The sequence below is a fragment of the Squalius cephalus genome, assembly GCF_949319135.1.
Source record: "Squalius cephalus genome assembly, chromosome: 13".
In the NCBI taxonomy this organism is placed as follows: domain Eukaryota; kingdom Metazoa; phylum Chordata; class Actinopteri; order Cypriniformes; family Leuciscidae; genus Squalius; species Squalius cephalus.
In genome coordinates, this window is record NC_137134.1 from 30,058,405 (window position 1) to 30,077,569 (window position 19,165).

A 19,165-nucleotide genomic window follows, 5' to 3' on the forward strand; every position below is an offset into this window, starting at 1 on the left:
GTACATTCACAAAAACACTGGAAGAAAGATTGTAACAAGTAAATGTCTTACCATTGTAGAGTAAAAACAAGACTGCGAGCAAAATAAAGTGAAACTTCATTTCCGTAACTTTACCCTAGGAAAATGAAAGCAGATTCTTGTTCATAAAAGCGTTCTGTTGTTCAGTTCTTCACTGGAGACGCAGTTCTTTCATTGATTCAACACTCCTGTCCTTATGCAAAGGGCTTTCCGCTGTGTTCCTTGTGAAAAAAAATTATCGTATACATTTATTTTCATCGCATTGGTGTTTTCCATTGCTTATTCCTATAGTCCTCAGGAAGGCAGAACAGGTGAAGAAGAAAAAAAGCAATACACAAATGAAGCAAACAAAATTGAAAGATTAAATAACTAATGAACACAAAAACTCCTGGTGTTGGAGTGGCCTCAAGGTCAAGTGAAAGAATGACCTTTTTACAAGTCGATTCATCATATGTGCCCACATGAGTACACCTTAAAAATACACACAGAGAGAAAGAGACACAAGACAAACACCAACTGCCCACATGTAATCTGTACACCCATAACACACACACACAGAGAGAGAGAGAGAGAGAGAGAGAGAGAGAGAGAGAGATCAACTGCCAACTGAAAATGCAAATGTGGCAGCGTTGTGACAGTAGATAATAGTAGCTATAGCAACCAAGAGCACAGAAGCAATATTCCCCCGACCCATTGAAAACTTTTGCATTGAACTCAAAAGATCTACAAAAATATATTCTGATTAAAAGCATGCACGAATGAAAGAAGCATACAGAATTGCACATGAAAACTGCTAATCTAGTGAAAAGCAGCGCAAAATTATATAGTTATATATAGTTATATATAAAAAAACCAGTTGGACCAGAAAAGCTTCAGGATAGTAAATCATAATAAAGATGAAACATTACTAGTATCAGCAGTACAGGCTTAATTCAGTACCTTAACCTTCCTTTTTTTTAAAGGGGAAGATTTTTTTATTCTCTTACTCTGGTTTATCTACCTCAAAAGTGTAAACATTGAAAATACTGAGAGCGGTTCACACAGATGGCTTTTGTGATGTGTGTACTTTAACAGGCGGTGCCAGATGGTGCCAGCCACACCACACACGTGCAAGACAATAGCAGCATTTAGAGATTCAAAGATTAAACGGGTCATGAACATATTCAAGCGAATGCAGCATTATGATGAAATGTGCAATAATGGAGGAAAAACATCATCATGTATACCATTCAGAAAGACAATTGAACCAGCATTGTGTTTACTTTGACGTGTAGTGTAGACAGACTCAAACAGGTTTGCTGCCTATTGTGTTTGAGTTGGAGGAGGCGCAGTGTGTGTTAAGTCAACTAAACTGATAGTCAGTCCAGAAAAAGATGCATTAAGAATTGGTACTCAGCACAGAAATCTACTACACCTTGAAAATGAGTCCTGTTGACCTACTGTACCTGCTCGATCACTGATATCTGAGATATTTATTTAGGCCTAATCATAATTTATCCAACTGAAGGCGGAACGAGGAAAAACAGAAAGACAGGATCTAAAACAGAGAGAGGTACATCAGTGAACAGTGATGTGTTTATTTTTCAACTTGTTTATGAATACTGTTAGCCTGATACACACCAACACACATATGGAGTTTCATTTGTGTCTTTTTTATTCAATCAAACATACTGTGTTTGAGAGTAAAACTAATTATTTTTTATAAAAAAAATTAAAAGATTGCAAAAAAGTCTTCTTAAGGCTCAAAAATAAAGTAGTTGATAGCAAAATGATTGCAGAGCATTTTTAAAGTAAATCGTTAAAAACCTTTTTCTTCGTGCATTTCGAACACTTTTTAATCACAAAAGCATTTTGTGTTGTGAAAAAAAAAATCCTCTCTTTTCTGCTGTATTTTTTGCGGGTCTAAATCTTTTCCATGCAAGTTTTGCTTGTGAATGAAGCTGTGTCTCAGGGCGGTCTCTACCAACCAGGATGGGAGGCCCTTTTCTATTGGTCACCGGATTGACCACGCCCACTACGTTTTCCCGCTTCTGCTGCGCAGTGTGTCTGAGAGAAGAGCGAGCAAAACATGGCGAGCAATGCCATTTCTTTCTTTAAAAGAAAAGAGCAACATTTGTGCGTTTGTGATGAAAAGTGTTCGAAATGCACAAAGAAAAATAAAGTTTCTCTTTCAAGGGAACTCGAGCTGCGTCGAGATGGTGTGGGAACGCCCCTGCGTGATTGCGTCCCCACGGCGTCTCGACGCAACGTCTTGTACCCTCTTCAGAGAACCAGGGTTACATACGTAACCTGAGACATTTTCAAAGATTTACACGCACTGCAAACCATTTTGTTATCAACTTCTGTATTTTTGAGCCTTAAGAAGACTTTTTTGCAATCTTTTAATTTTTTTAAAATTACAAAATACTCTCAAACACAGTATTTGATTGAACAAAAAAGACACAAATGAAACTCCATAGACACCAAGCTGACTGTGTTGTTGCCTCTCGTCGGATGTGTCTCGGCCAGAAAGCTGCGCTTGATCACACCAAAATGACTAAAGCTCACCGGTATACTCGGAGAAGCTCTTTTTCGTTCTTCGTTTAGGGGTAAATTAAGTTTGAAATACGTGAGCAGTGACATACTGTTATCGAACATCTGTCGTCGCCCACACTGCTGAGAGAGTTTTAAAAGAGGAACATTAAGCCAGTTCAGACACCTGTCACCATTGAGCACTGAGTGAAATGAGAAACACGACCAAATCAAGTGAAGTTAATTTAACGAAAGGTAAAGTAATTCATATTAACACATGAACGAAGCAAAATGGAAGAAACAAAGGGGAAAACAGGATTGTGCCAAACAAACAAAAATTTAAATCAAAAGGAACTAACTAAACCATTTATATCTAATCTTGAACAAAAAAAAAAAAAAAAAAAGATCAAAGAAAAAGTATTCAACGTCCGTGACGTCATAACCAAACTACTATAACTAACAAAAACAAAATACAGAGGGTGGCACAAATCCCTAACCTAGTGTATATAGACAAAAAAATCCAACTAAGTGCAAATGTATGTTACCTATCCCCTCTCCTCCTTTAAATCTTTCAGAACTCACAAACAAGAAGTTCTTGGGGCAATCACAAACAAGGCACGATTAACGTGCACACACTAAACACTTAACAAAACTAAATCAAGCAAAAGGAAACAAAACTAAATCAAGCAAAAGGAAACAAAACACACAAGCAGAATCAAACCAAAAAGTCTCTCTCCCTGCTGGCAGTAGCATGCTCCTTATGTAGGGCTTCTCCAGGTGTCAGGCATCAGGATGATGAGGATCCCGCCTCACAAGGCACACCCACTCAACTCGAATGACTGACAGGCAAAACGGCCAATCAGCGACGGCCTGAGAAAGGAAGAGAGACAAAAGAGACCAAAAAGAGAAACACAGAAAACACCCAAAAACACTATAAACGTCCCTAAGGACGTAACACGCTTTTCTCTGGATAACATAAAAAACATACAAAACTGAGAAAACAGCTAGCATTTTAATAAAGCATTAGAAAAGCCTCTGATCATCATAGCAACGTGGATATGCTCTGCAATTCAGCACTCCAGTAAAGTCATGTTTTTTTTTTTTTTTATATAGCACTTAAAATCAACCATGCTTTACCGTATTAAACATAAAAAAGTGTCTGTGACTTGTTTCATCAGAACTACTTCATTTTCTACTATAAACAGCAGTGTGCTTATATTTTCACTCACGGATGTCTGACCTCCACGGAGAGGAAATGAACCAGAAAAACGTGAAAGAGGGCGGAGCCTCCGAGCACACCTACTTATTACATAATCTCCACGGACCAATGGCAGTACGAAGGTTCAAAGGAACTTTACCAGAAAGTTCGATTTAGCAAGCTGTTTCGAAATCCCAAAATTAACTCCAAACAAAGATAGTTTTGGCCTGATTTTGTTCGAAATAACCTCACATCGGTTAGTTCTTCGATTTAGTTTGAAGTGTATCGGGGCCTTAAAGGCGAATGTCAACCAGCACGAGGATTCGGCGCCTGCATGCAAGTAAATATCTGTCTATATCAGCAGGTATCAATAGTCTATATTCATCATTTAAAGGGAAACTGAAACCAAGACTGCATATACAAAGCTTAAACAAAGCAGTGCTGGCTTATCGTTTTGAATATTTTAGCCAACTGTGCTACTAGTCCAATTACAATCAGATTATTAGGCTCGATGTAAATACAGCTCTCTCTCTCTCTCTCTCTCTCTCTCTCTCTCTCTCTCTCTCTCTCTGTCATTCACTGCTTACAGCTCACAGCCCCCCCCCCCCACACACACACACACACTTTAGTGTTTTATTTAGCTGTCAATACGTGTATGTTAGCAAAGATCCGTGATTGGTAAGAGTCTAGTTACCTCTTACATTGATTGGACTGTTTTTGATGGATTCTACTGTACTTTGGCCTACTAAAAAGCTGTTGTGTGAAGGCATTAACTGTGAGATTCATTGTGAAGCCCTTAACCGTGAGATTCAGGACAGGAAGAAGCCCCTTCACCTAAAATAAACACAAATGCACTATATACACACTCTTCATCTCGTCTCGGAAGAAAACCAACCACAGCAGGTTTCTGTCTGACTCAGAGGATGAGCTGCTAGACCCACAATGTAAGACGGAAGACATTAACTAGACATGTATCAGACTTTTCACTGCACAACTGAAGAAAATGATTCACATGTTTGTTTTGTTCTGTTTGTGCTGGTGGCGTCTGACTGGTAAGTTATCGTTTTTTAGGGGGGAGTTTTGGCTTAATATCAGTAACATTCTTCACAGATGTTAAAAGTCATGGAAAATAATGTAAATTGCTATGATCATCCAGTGAAGACTTTTCCATTATGCCACTTTCAAATATCAGGCCAGGCCCAGCCGGAATGACTTGGGACAGGGCCTGGAAATCACAATATTTAAATTCCCTGATATTTGCAAGTTTTTCCTGATAGTTAATCAATGTATCAATGGTGCTTTGACTAGAGACTCAAGCTAAATTTTGAGCCAGTTGCTCATGTGAGAGTCAGTTCTGAGAAGCGATCGGATAGCTTTAGAAAACTGTTTAATTAAGAGATATGAATGTAGAGCGGAAGCAAACCGTAAATAATGATAAAAAGTGCTGAGCATGAGAGGTGTGAAGGCACACGCCACAAGGCAGGCTAAAGAAATTTGCCTTTTATGTATATATAATTAAAGATATATTTAATATATATTTCAAATATTGTATGCTGTCAAAAATTAAGCATCGTACGAATGCTTGAGCATCATACGAAACTCATAGCTTCATACAATTATGATCTAGCAGATGTTTAAAACTCCATTAATATCATGTTCATATATCAGAAGTGTCAATCTGTGTAAAATCTGTTCGTTCTCCAGGTGTGTTTGGTGATTCAGTGTCAGTGATGGAGGGAGATTCTGTTACTCTAAACACTGATGTTACTGAAATACGTAAAGATGATGACGTACTGTGGAAATTTGGAGCTGAAAAATCTCTGATAGCTAAAATGAATAAAAAGAAGCAAATCTTCTCCACATATGATGATGTTCCTGATGGGAGATTCAGAGACAGACTGAAGCTGGACGATCAAACTGGATCTCTGTCCATCACAAACACCAGAACTGAACATACTGGAGTTTATCAACTAGATATAAGTGGAGCGAAAAAATCATCAAAAACATTCAATGTTTCTGTCTATGGTGAGTAGAGACGTCATTTTGTCGTTATTAAAGAAATATTCAGCATGAATTCAACTCGATCAACAGCATTTGTGGCACTGATTATAAAAAAAAGTTTTTAAAAAAGAAAATGTTTTAAAGCAAAACTTTCAAAGTCAATGTGATTTTTGGAGGACTTAAAAAAGGCCCTTCCATTAATTCTTCTGTTAAACATTGTGCATCAGGTCTCTTATGAGGCTACTAAGAGCAACGAGCCGGTCCCCAATCGAGGGTGAGCGTGACTCGCCACACTCGTCTTCTGCGCCTCACATCTCTGAGCAGGACTGGGTTTGTGCCGGGTGATCGACAGCCCCTCCCCTTGAGTGGGGCGAGAAAGGAACTGGATGAACGGTCCCATAATCTGATTGCAACTGCAAGCAACTGTGTTAACCGAGCCGCCAAACAGCCCGGAAGGTGAAAGCATCGAGCAGAAATGTTCGGTCTCTGTCTTGGATGCCAGTTAGTTTCAACCACAGATGTCTCTCTGTGGCGACCAGAACACCATTGGACAGTCGCTTTAGTTACATGGAGAGACAAATCTGTGGCTCAACGAAGCTCAGAGAACGACTCTTTGTCGATTGAACCACCCGCTCTCAAATCCTTCAGCAGGTCAGCCTGGTACAACTGTTACACCACTACATCTTGCAGCCTGAGCTGCTCCCTGAAACTCTTTCCCCACCAGTGTAGAGGTTGTTCTGAACTGCTTAAGTGTGGAGAGTTGGTTTCTTTAATAATGCTGCAGACTCTTCTACCTGAGGCATCATCGTATAACCACGTGTATTCACACTCACGATAGCCGAATATGTCGACAGCGAAGGCACAAAGACACGCGATGTGTAAGGTTTCCCTCATGAGTGAGTTAACTCACTATGAAGGTCCTCAAAGAAGGGAGAAGCTGCTCACTACAGAGCAAATGGGTGGAGCTTACATCTAGCAGGATGTCTAGCGAGGAGGAGCTAATGTAATTTGGGCCTAATGGGTGGAGCTAGAATATCTAACCACACCCTCACCCTACCCACAACTCCATCCCTCCACCATCCCTTAGACATTCAGAGAGGTGGAGCTGGACTAATCCCATCCCATTGGATGTCCACTCTACAGTGAGTATCACTTGAAAGAAGGGGAGAGACCGATGTTGAGGTCCCTCCTCCTGGCCACCAGACAGAAAAATGTCCTCCAGTCTTGAGTGTTTGGGGGGCTCTTGTTCCCACGGCCAGTCTAAGGGTGTGTCCACACTTGTAGTTCGGTTGGTTCGTTTGGTCCGGACCAAAACAAATAATTTAGTTTTTTAACGCTTCTGGAGGATGTTTTCATGTCACGGGACTTACCGAATAACCAAAACAATGCTGTGTTCTGGGAGAAATACGCTCATTGTATATGCATAACCTGCATAATATGGTATTCTGATCAGCTGAGAACTTGTGAAGAGCTTATAAAATGTGTAAAGGAGTCAAAACAGCAGCAGGAATCCCTCCGTCACACACAAACGAAGATCTGCTGCGAGGAGACGTGGTTCTGATGCCTGTACCGAACTGTGATGGGCAACATCGTGACTATGACGAGAAAAAAAAGGTATGCTTGAGTATTCTTTTCTTTTTAGGGTCTCATCATCCTGTTTTTTCGTTTACATGTCTTTGGTCCGTGTTGCGTTGATATGAACCAGGGTTCGTTTGGAAGCTGATCGCGACCCATCTTTTCTATGGTTTCGGTCCGCTTGTTTGGTGGCACCAGGATTCAGATGGCAGTATTCACACTTATTCAAATGAACCGCACTAACAGAGCAATCACCAGGTGTCTTTTAAATCCAAATAAACATGCTAAGTGTAAAGACAACCTAATTGTAGTCTGGACACTGCATGAGTAGTGAGTAATTCCTCTTGCACTTTGTCACAAGAGAAACAAGAGATTCAGTGTGCTCCCTCTGAGCTGATGACGTGCCAGGGCACGCTTTGGAGTCTGGCAAAGGGAAATCCCCATCTGGAGAGAGAGCGTGAGCGATAGGGGCAGACCCGTCTCTCGCCCAGAACGACGCGCGAGCCCCACGGTCGCATTGTGGGTGCTAGCACTTGGAAAAAAGCTAATCGAGCGCGAAGCACTTTAACTGTGAATGTATCACAAAGCTCACCATGCTCAAACGCAAGGGCAGCATGCTCTTCGTATTCAGGCACACACCCTTTACCTAGGGTGACCACCCGTCCCGCGTAGCGCGTGCGCGCTCAGCGTTTGAAGCCCAATCATGTGTCCCGCAAATTGAGGCCGTGTCACGCATAATCTATGCTTGCTCCAAAAAAAAGTTGGTCGCGCTATATCCTCGAGCCCCAGGCAGCCAAACGAACATTACTTGACAGTTCAACACGCTTTTGTTGCCACACCCACCCTTCAGTTGAACTGCTGTCTAGGTTGTTGTCAACTTTTTCGTTGTTGTCATGACAGCGCACGCACGCGCATACCAGACACACTGGGAAGGAACTTTTAGATGCGCGCTGTCCAATTTGAAAAATGGAGAAAGAGACTGAGTCTGAGAGGCACCACCATCATCAATTAAAAAGAGAAGGTGTGGGTACAAGCTTATTAGCAGGTGGTCACCCTACCTTTACCTTGTGTGACGCTCAGTTTTCTTTTTTCGCTAGAGACGCAAAGAAATGTCTGCCTGTCAAGAGAGTGACAGAATGAGTAACACAAACACACACACACACACACACACACCGCAGACTTCAGACACAACTCGAACAGATGTATTCTGCAGAAGTTCTCTGATGACTCTGCCATTGTTGGCCTCATCACTGAGGATGATGATGCAGAGTACAGAGGACTGATACAGAACTTTGTGGACTGGTGTCAGCGAAATCACCTCCGGATCAACTCGGGGAAGACCAGGGAGATGGTGGTCGATTTTCGCAGATGGCGGCCTGCTTTCCCCCCTCTGGTGAACATCCAGGGAAGGGATATTGAGAGAGTGGACACTTATAAGTACCTGGGTGTTCACTTAAATAACAAGCTGGACTGGACTCATAACACTAATGCTCTGTACAAGAGGGGTCAGAGCAGACTGTACTTCCTGAGGAGGCTAAGGTCCTTTGGAGTGACAGGGCCCCTCCTTAAGACGTTCTATGACTGGCGTCAGCCATCCTCTATGCTGTGGCCTGCTGGAGCAGCAGCATTACTGAGAGGGACATGAAAAAGTTGGATAAGGTGATCAAGAAATCCAGCTCTGTCCTGGGCTGTCCTCTGGACTCAGTAAGGGAGGGAGGAGACAGAAGGGTCCTGGCTAAATTGACAGCTATGCTGACCCATGAGTCTCACCCACTGCACTATACTCTGTCAGCCCTGGAGAGAAGCTTCAGTGACAGGCTGCGCCATCCCCGCTGTGTGAGGGAGAGACCGCAGATCTTTCCAACCAACAGCCGTCAGATTGTACAACGAACACTGTTGACTGTGGACTATTTTTTTTTTATTTTATTATTTTATATTTATATTTACATCACATGTCCCATATAGCGTGCTATACCTGACTTATGTGTATTGACCTTTTAATAGTTTTTTTTATAATATCAGTATTTATTATGCCGCAGGACACTGTATAGCCTATTTTAGTGCGTTGTTATTGTATAGAAATTTCTGACTTTATTTCTAAGAACGGCATTTCTTTGTTTAATACGTGGCTATGCTATTTGTACATTTATCTATCTTTGTCCTGTCTTTCTATCTCTGTCCTGTCTCTACTGTTGCAAACCGTAATTTCCCCTTTGTGGGACAAATAAAGGTTTTTCTTATCTTATTCGCATTCCAATGGCATCACCGTCAGAGGTTCAAGTTCAAGGCCAATTTCATTGGTGTGTTTGCACACATTCTTCATAGCCGGTCACACACAAAGTGTTCCCATAGCGCTACTAACAGCACATCATAGAGAGAAGCTTTTGAAATGGAACTGCGTTTTTTTGATGCGCTGTTCGTTTTAAACTTTAGAAATGGTAAAACGGCACAATTATGTCCCATGGTCCGGATGAAACCAATGACGGTCCACCATTTGAATACCACCGCCCTAAACACTCACGCAAAACATTGAGCTGGAAATAAGATATCAATACTCCTCTTCATTCTCTCGTTTCCTAGCTCGTCTGCCTGTTCCTGTCATCATCAGTAACTCTTCACACTGTTCTTCATCATCATCATCATCATCATCAAACTGTTCATTGGTGTGTTCATCAGTGTTGAATGTGTGTGATGCGACTCTCTCCTGGTACGCAGGAATCAGTGTATTGTCCAGCATCAGTGTGTGTGATCTCAGCATCAGTCTCTCTCTACCTCTGGAGGTGGAATATCAGGATAAAAACACCTACAGCTGTGTGCTGAACAATCCCATCAGCAACCAGACCACACATCTGGACATCAACACACTCTGTCACACATGTGCAGGTACCACAGCACTGATGATATATGTGTGTATTTACTGACCTGATCTCTGTCTTCTGGTGTAGATCACACTGATGCATTCACTTACATTAATGTCTCTCTTCAGACATTACAACACAGTCTCCTTCTTCTTCTTCTCCTCCTCCAGTCTCAGTGTCTCTGATAGTGTTGATCTCTGCCGCTTCTGGAGGATCTCTGTTGATTGTACTTGCAGTCATTGGAATCGTCTGCATCTGCAGGAAATGTAGAAAAACAGGTCAGGAGTGCAAACAATTAATATGTTAAAATATGTATATTTTATAAGGCACAGGTTTCAATATTTGATTGAAAATGTTGTTGTTAACATGTATGCATTATGTTATTGTTAATGCAGTTCAGGCCCAGGAGAAAGACATGAATAATTCTGCATTGTGTAAACCAACAAGACGAAATAAGGTGAGATCATTCTGTGATGAAAAGGCAAGAAGTTGATGCAGTCAGTTACAGTAATCTGTTAATTTTGGTGTTTCATTATATGCATCAGACGATCAGTGAACAGATGTGGATGCTCAACCTTGTTAATTATTACCTTCAGGAGGAAAGACTAGAAGGATGTTTTTATGCTTTTTACACTATACTGTTTTCACTGGTGTAAATACTGACATACAGTATTTCCATTTTGCAGACCTATAAATTAATTTTTCTCAATAACAATAAAATATTTTTATAGGCTATTCAATGAAAAAAAAAAAGTCTTAATTTACTCACCGTACTGTTATGAGTTTCCTTTTGGCAGTATGCCAGCCTCAGTCACGATTCAATTACATTGCATGTTTATTCCATACAATGAAAGTGATCTGTACACTCCGTTTGCAGTGTGTATGCGGTGCGTGTTGCAGTGTTTGTGTTGTTGAGGAGCAGCACGTGCCATTGTGCTTTCACATGCTTGTGTTTGCAGCGCGCAACCAATCCGCGGCTTTACCACAAACATTTATTCACTATTTTTATCTGAAATCCAAAAGTTTTTATCAGCAACTTTTATTTTTTTAAAAAAAGAAAAGTTTTGTCAGCGTTACGATTCTCTTTGTACACAGTAGCCTACAGTGTCGTGGATATTTTCCCTAAACCTAACTATCTGGGGCGTCTGCACTCGACACCTGCCTTAATATCCGGGGCGTCTACACTCGACACCTGCCTTAATATCCCTGGCGTCTACACTCGACACCAATACCTTAACTCTCTGGCTCTTGCGTCTTCAGTCGACAACTGGCCGAGTTTCTAACTAACTTGCTTCCCTAAACTAGCTTCCTGCGCAGGAATAAATCGACAAACAGACCTGCAAATGTCCTTTAAATGCTTTAATCACGGCCAGGAGATCTTCCCGAGCAGTTATCAGGGAATCTCTCCCAAGAAGCAAGGCCGGAGGATCTCAGACAAATTCCATTGAGAATCCCACCGAAAAACACATATACAACAGTTTTTATAGAATCAGGGTATGGCATAAATGTCAGGCTGCATTACATATTTTCCCCATTATTTGATTGGTTCTTCATATGCAAACCCCTCTGTTACTAGGTAAAGCAAACTCTGATCTTGTGATTACTTATCACAAGGTTTTAATGATGACTTAATTTGTTCAAACAGACTTGTCTAGTTTCACTTCTCCTTTTTGTTATTAATATACATAGACACATACTGTCACAAGTCACAAGTTTTTCCGAAAGAGTTTTGACACATTAAAAGCATATGAATGTTATTCCTGCAAGAAAAACAAATGTTAGTTGTTTAATTAAAGTTGATTAATTAAAAACCACCACAGCAGTTACACTCGTAGACGTATTCACGTTTAAACACAATTTAAACAACATAGCCTATTAATGCAACTTCTTTAGATATTAAGCTGCTCAAGGAAGTTGTTGAACATTGGTTACCTTGAGTGTGCTCTTATTATGACTGTTGTCTAAGGGGGTGTGAACCTAAGGGGTGTGGTTCATTCATTGTGGCTGTTCAGGTGTTGCAACTTAATAAATGACTGCATGCCCCTGTGTGTGTGTGCACGCCAGTCAAACGAAACCCGATGGCTATGTGAGTTTATTCCTCCGTCATGTGTTAGCCGGCTTTCTACCCTTTATGTTACGATGGCAGCTTCAACAGGTTATGGGCCCAGAAAGGAGTTTGGAAGCCGGTGGAACCGTTTATGCTTTGACGGGGATGAGAAAAATTATGAACTGTGGGAAACTAAGTTTTTAGCGCACCTGCGTCTGCTCAGTTTGAAGAGCACCATACTGAGCGAACCACCTGATGATGACGGTGTAGAAGAAGACGCAGAGAAAAATGAGGATGCGTATGCAGAACTGATTCAGCTGTTGGATGATAAAAGTCTTTCCCTCGTGATGAGAGATGCAGCGGATGATGGAAGAAAAGCGCTGAAGATTCTGAGAGAACACTATGCTGGTAAGGGGAAACCAAGAGTGATAAGCTTGTACACAGAGCTTACGTCTCTCCAGAAAGCTGTCAATGAGAGCGTCACAGATTATGTCATTCGCGCAGAGACCGCTATTACAGCGTTGAGAAATGCGGAAGAGACTTTAAGTGATGGCTTGTTGATCGCAATGGTTCTGAAGGGCCTACCAGATTCTTTTAAGCCATTTTCCATTCATATAACTCAAAGTGATGAAACGATAACTTTCACGGAGTTTAAAACAAAGCTGAGAAGCTATGAGAGCACAGAAAAGTTTAGTGCTGTTTGCTCAGAGGACGACAGCGTGATGAAAGCAAGAGACGGATGGAACATGAAACTGACCTGTTTTAACTGCGGACAGAAGGGACATAAGGCTGTGGAGTGCACTTCTGCTACGAGCGAGCATAGAGAACAGCGACAGTGGTGTCATCTTTGCAAGAGTTCCACGCACAGAGATGTGAATTGTAGACGGAGAAAGCGGGACAACGCGAAGCGGGTGATGGACGAGGAGGACCACACTTTTGCTTTTAAGGTGGGCCAAGTGGATGCCGTCCTGGTCAGCGGAGTGAAGGAAAAAGGCCTCATGGTTGATACAGGAGCCACGTCGCATATCATTCGGGACATCACACAGTTCAAAGACTTTGACGAAAGTTTTGAGCCACACAAGCACATCCTAGAGCTGGCTGATGGAGAGAGGACCAGCGGTGTCGCCTTGAGGAAAGGTACAGCCAAAGTTCGCCTGAGAGACAACAAAGGTCGAGTGGTGGAAACGATGCTGATGGGGGCGCTGTACGTCCCATCTTTTCCACAGGACATCTTCTCAGTCAAGGCAGCGACGTCCCAGGGAGCGACGGTCATTTTCAAAGAAGGTCAGAACAGACTTGTTCATAAGAACGGTGTAACATTTGACATCCAGGTGTATGATAGACTGTTCTATTTAAGCACTGTTACAGACGATGTTGATCAATGTCATGGATGTTATGATATACACACATGGCATGAAATTCTCGGTCACTGTAATTATGAGGATGTATTGAAACTGGAAAATGTTACAAAGGGGATGAAAATCAAAGGTAGAACTGAACTGTCTAATTTGAAATGTGAAGTGTGTACACAGGGTAAATTTGTTCAGAGTAGGAACAGAGAGGCGGATGAAAAAGCAAAAGTTCCTCTTGGACTTGTGCACACAGATTTAGCTGGACCTATGGAGCCAATAGCAAAAGATGGTTTCAGATATATCTTGGCATTTACTGATGACTATTCAGGTGCAATATTTACATATTTTTTGAGAGCAAAGAGTGATACAGTCAAAGGAACAGAGAAGTTCATTGCTGATGTTTCACCTTATGGTAAAATTAAATGTATGAGATCTGATAATGGCACCGAGTTTACATCCAGGGAATTTCAGTCCCTGCTCAGTAAAAATGCAATTAAACACGAAACCTCAGCTCCATATTCACCCCATCAGAATGGGACAGCTGAGAGGAGCTGGAGAACTTTACTTGATATGGCAAGGTGTATGTTAATCGAGAGTAACTTACCAAAAATGTTATGGACGTATGCAATCCAGACTGCAGCTGTTATTCGCAACAGATGTTTTAACAGACGTGTAGGACAGACCCCATACTATATGTTGACTGGAAAGAAGCCTGATCTTTCAAGAATGAAAATATTTGGGTCAAAGTGTTATGCATACAAACAGAACAAGAAAAAGTTAGACTCTCGATGTGAAAAAGGGATTTTCGTTGGTTATGACAAGAATAGCCCTGCATATTTAGTTTTCTATCCAGACTCAGGAAAAGTGAATAAAAGTAGGTTGGTGGAGTTTATCACAAAGAGTGGGACAGAATGCCACACTCAGACAGATCAGTTAATGTGTGAAGATGAAGTGCGTAGGGAGAGCGCTGAAACTCACCTGCCAAAACCTGAGATAATAGAAATAATAAATTCCCAGGACATAAAGTCTGGAACGTGTGACCCAAGCCCCAATTCAGGTGAAAGAGAAAGTGTTGAGAGCAGACGTTATCCACAGAGAGAGAAGAGACTCCCACAATATTTGAGAGATTATGAGTGTAGAGTGAAATGTGATGATGACCATGCACTAACCAGTATTGATTATTGTTATAGAGTTGCATGTGGTGTACCCCATACTCTAAAGGAGGCTATAAGTTCACCAGAGTCAGAATTGTGGAGTAAAGCTATGCAGGAGGAGATGAACTCTCTTAAAGAGAATGATACGTTTACCCTTACAACACTACCTGAAGGTAAAAATATAGTGGGAGGCAGGTGGGTCTACACAGTGAAGGAAAACCCAGTTGGAACAACATACAAAGCTCGGTATGTGGCGAAAGGGTATAGTCAAATTGCAGGCATTGATTATAAGGAAACTTTTTCTCCAACTGCTGACATGACATCAATACGTAGCTTAATGCAAATTGCAGCTCAATATGGTTTAGAACTGCATCAAATGGATGTAAAGACCGCATATTTGCATGCCCCTATTGATACTGAATTATATATGGAACAGCCGGAAGGATTTGAGGTTAAGTCAGAAACAAGTGAGAGGCTTGTCTGTAGACTTAACAAATCATTATATGGTTTGAAACAATCAGGGCGGAATTGGAATAAAATGCTGGATGATTTTCTGATTCAAAATGATTTTGTTCAAAATCCTGCTGACCATTGTGTTTACAGTAAACAAACTGGTAGTGAGAAAATCATATTGATAGTTTGGGTTGATGATCTTCTTATTGCAGCAAGCGATAGTCAGATACTCAAAAATGTGAAAAGAATGTTGGAGGAAAGATTTAAAATGAAAGATCTTGGTAAACTTACACATTTTCTGGGTATTGATTTTGCACAAGGAGATGGTGAAATAAAAATGAACCAGAAAAGGTTCATTATTAAGATCTTGGAGAAGTTTGATATGTTTAATTGTAAACCAAGGTCAACTCCATGTGAAAACAAAATGCAATTTGATAATGAAGGTGAATGTGTTGATCCAAAATTGTATCGAGAAGTGGTTGGTAGCTTGATCTATCTAATGACCTGTACTAGACCAGATCTAGGTTTCATTGTCAGTAAGCTGTCACAACACTTTTCTGAACCAAAGAACCAACACTGGGTAGCTGCTAAGCATGTATTGCGATATTTAAAGGGAACTGTGAATAAGGAATTGTGTTATAGGAGAAATGATGTAAATCTTAATCTCTTTGCATTTAGTGATGCTGATTGGGCAGCAGACCAAAATGACAGAAGAAGTACCACTGGTTACTGTTTTAGTTTGTCTACCACTGGTCCTGTTATTTCTTGGAGGTCTAAGAAACAATCCACAGTTGCTCTTTCTACATGTGAAGCTGAGTATATGGCCTTGGCAGCTACTGTACAGGAAAGCCTATATCTTGTCCAGTTACTAAATAGAATGGACAATGAATGTATGTACACACCAGTGACAATTTATGAGGACAATCAAGGGGCAATTGCTTTGTCTAAAAACCCTATATGCCGACAAAGGTGTAAACATGTTGATATTAAGTATCATTTTGTTCGATCTGCACTTGAAGATGGAAAGATAACTATTGAGTATTGTCCTACAGCATCCATGGTTGCAGATATTTTGACCAAACCTGTAACCAAAGTCATGCTTGATAAGTTTGTGTGTTTTATTTTTGGTGTGATGTAAATGTACATGATAACTGTATGTTATTCAGCCTAAGAGCAAGTGGGGGTGTTGAACATTGGTTACCTTGAGTGTGCTCTTATTATGACTGTTGTCTAAGGGGGTGTGAACCTAAGGGGTGTGGTTCATTCATTGTGGCTGTTCAGGTGTTGCAACTTAATAAATGACTGCATGCCCCTGTGTGTGTGTGCACGCCAGTCAAACGAAACCCGATGGCTATGTGAGTTTATTCCTCCGTCATGTGTTAGCCGGCTTTCTACCCTTTATGTTACGATGGCAGCTTCAACAAAATGTTTAAACTTACTTTTCTAAAGTTAAAAGCACCAACATTTTAAATTAAAACTTACAATTGACAAAACATTTTCATTTGTATTTAAATCTTTAAGAAATCCTGTGCATCATTTTTTATTTATTTAATTATATTTATAGCGCCTTTAACCAAGGCGCTGAACAATTTTTAAACTAAACAGTACATTGTACACAGTCATAAATAGCTTGTTGGTTTTTCCACCTCCTAGAAGAGATGAGTAGTACCATCCATTGGTTCCCAGGGGAGGATTTTATGTAGGCCTACATTTTAGGGTGGGTGATGTCACTAACCCGTGCTGTCCCTACCAGCCGTTAGTCCTAAAAGAAAATATCTCCATTTGCTTTGATCTTCACAGATGTTGTTTATGCTCAAACAGCAACATTACACACTAACTAAAGTTAGAAAAGTGAAATCATAATCAACCACCCCTTTAACATGTGTAGCCTATGGAAAACTGAGTATGAAACAGCCAGGCGTAACTGAAAGTCTCAAATTTATGCAAATGATGGGCGATAACCAAAGGTTAGGTCACCTAGGCTACAATCAATTAAAATGTTCAAATTTTAAAAACTATGCCCAGCCAAAGAAATAATTTTACAGACACTTTAATAGGGTTTAGTGAAGCCTACATAAAATGTTATTAGGCTATACATTTTACAAAAGTATTTAAACTTTTGCTCTTGATTGACTGTATATTTTTTTCTTGCAGAAATCAAAGGAGGCCCTGTATGAAAATATCACCCCAAAACGGTGATCAAATACAACATCTCTGCTTTTTCCTCTGACTCTGGTTTGCTTTCACTTTTTTTTCCATCTAAGTTTTTTATTTATTTATTATTTATTTATTTTTTGGCTTTTGCACATACAGTACACTCTCATAAGATCTATTGTTATGTCTGAAATTGTGTTGCTGTGTATTAGTTTAATTTAGTGGTGCACAAAAGGCACAGAAACTGAACTAAATGTTCTATTTTTAGCTCAACACACATAGAAACTTTATTACAGTTTGATCTCATCCCTCACTGTTCTGTAGCCTATCACTTGGTCCTGTTTAAATAAATAGACAACTGAATATGGAATGCATAGTTTACAGGATATCACAGATAATCATGGATATTTTGGCAAATTCAGCACAAGCACATCATCGCTCTCTAGTGTCCAAATCATAAAATCACATATCTCTAATAATAGTGCTGCTTTTACCCAATAGAGTCCGCTATGAATAAATAAGCGGAAAATATTGAACGAGTGATGGGCACTTTCGAAACACGCTTCACGCTTCGAAACCTTTGTGAATCATTTGTTTCGAACAATGAGACTGCAAAGTCACTTTTTCCCCCTGTCAAAGTCACATGATTTCAGGATGGGATTCCGTTACGTCATAAAATAACACATAAAGACACGTTTTTATTGGATGCAACTGTATGATTTATTAATTGCCTTTAATAGGTTACACCTTCAATAAAACGTTTATGGGTTTGTAAAAGGTGTTTATGCATGTTTGGACTGAGTTTGTGTTGTATTTACACTGTTGTGACCAGCAGAGGTCGCCAGCGTGTGGATATTTCAACGATTCAAAACAGTGAATCATTATTTCGAATCAATGGTTCAATTGATTCAAAGTTTCACTATATAATAAACTAAATAAGACCTAACTGATCAATACGCTACCTTCGGATGCCTGTTTATTATAATAATTATAATAACAAATTCAATTAAACACAGATTACTTTAGTTTATTATTATAAAAATAGCCTACATATTTACTGTAGTGATGGCAAATCACACCAGCAGAACATCAACACATTCCTGCTATAGGACTAGAAGACAGACCTGAAGCTGTAATGATAAATAGATACAGTTATTGTTATTGCAGATTGACTGTCTTTGTAAACTCATATTATGATGTTTGATGTATGTATGATATAAAGTATGATGAATTTAACTCGTTGTACAGACTAATCAAAATGCTTCATTATTGCCTTTTGTTATGTGTCATTATATATTGCTCGAAATAAAAAAATAATAAATTCATTCATTCATATTTACTGTCATCACGTGAGGCGCCATCTGGTGGTGAATAACAGCAGCTAAAACAGCATTACAGCACAATGCAACAGTTATTTCAGACTAGGAGTCATGTAACAATGAAAATTGTGTCTCAATGTGAAGGTGATAGAGATGATCTCATCTGTGTTATGTTTTAATACTGAGTCAGAGCTCACGCTTTCATTTATTTTTATCACTCTATTTTAACATCCTCAATGCTGTGAACTTATACTAATGACAGAAACACAAAGCACTGAAGTAGAGAAATATGTCTGGAATCATAATGTAACATACAAACAAATAAAAAGAACATTATTGATTCACACATTCAATCAGACACATGTTAATGAATCTATTGGATGATCTTGTGGAGTCTAATGAACGTCATATAAACCACATCCTGATTCACACCCCCATACAATCAGATAGTATTCAATAAACCACAATAACACCAGTTTCTCAGGCTTCAGCTGTTTTTGTGTACTGTTGCGTTCAGATCAAGGA

At 40.1% G+C, this 19,165-nt stretch overlaps 1 protein-coding gene across 2 annotated transcripts; it reads left to right on the forward strand.

Moving 5' to 3' along the window:
• The first annotated feature begins 4,721 nt into the window (after nucleotides 1-4,721).
• Nucleotides 4,722-18,624, forward strand: LOC307169852 (SLAM family member 5-like). 2 transcript variants are annotated; one of them, XM_079890696.1, is made up of 6 exons: nucleotides 4,722-4,779; nucleotides 5,432-5,752; nucleotides 9,884-10,186; nucleotides 10,332-10,439; nucleotides 10,557-10,618; nucleotides 17,322-18,624. In XM_079890696.1, exons 1-6 carry the CDS (start codon nucleotides 4,731-4,733, stop codon nucleotides 17,364-17,366), a joined length of 888 nt encoding a protein of 295 aa, XP_079746822.1. In that variant the 5' UTR covers nucleotides 4,722-4,730; the 3' UTR covers nucleotides 17,367-18,624. The 2 variants fall into 2 exon arrangements, with proteins under 2 accessions (XP_079746822.1, XP_079746821.1); XM_079890695.1 differs by having other exon boundaries at nucleotides 4,724-4,779; nucleotides 10,290-10,439.
• Nucleotides 18,625-19,165: the final 541 nt, after the last annotated feature.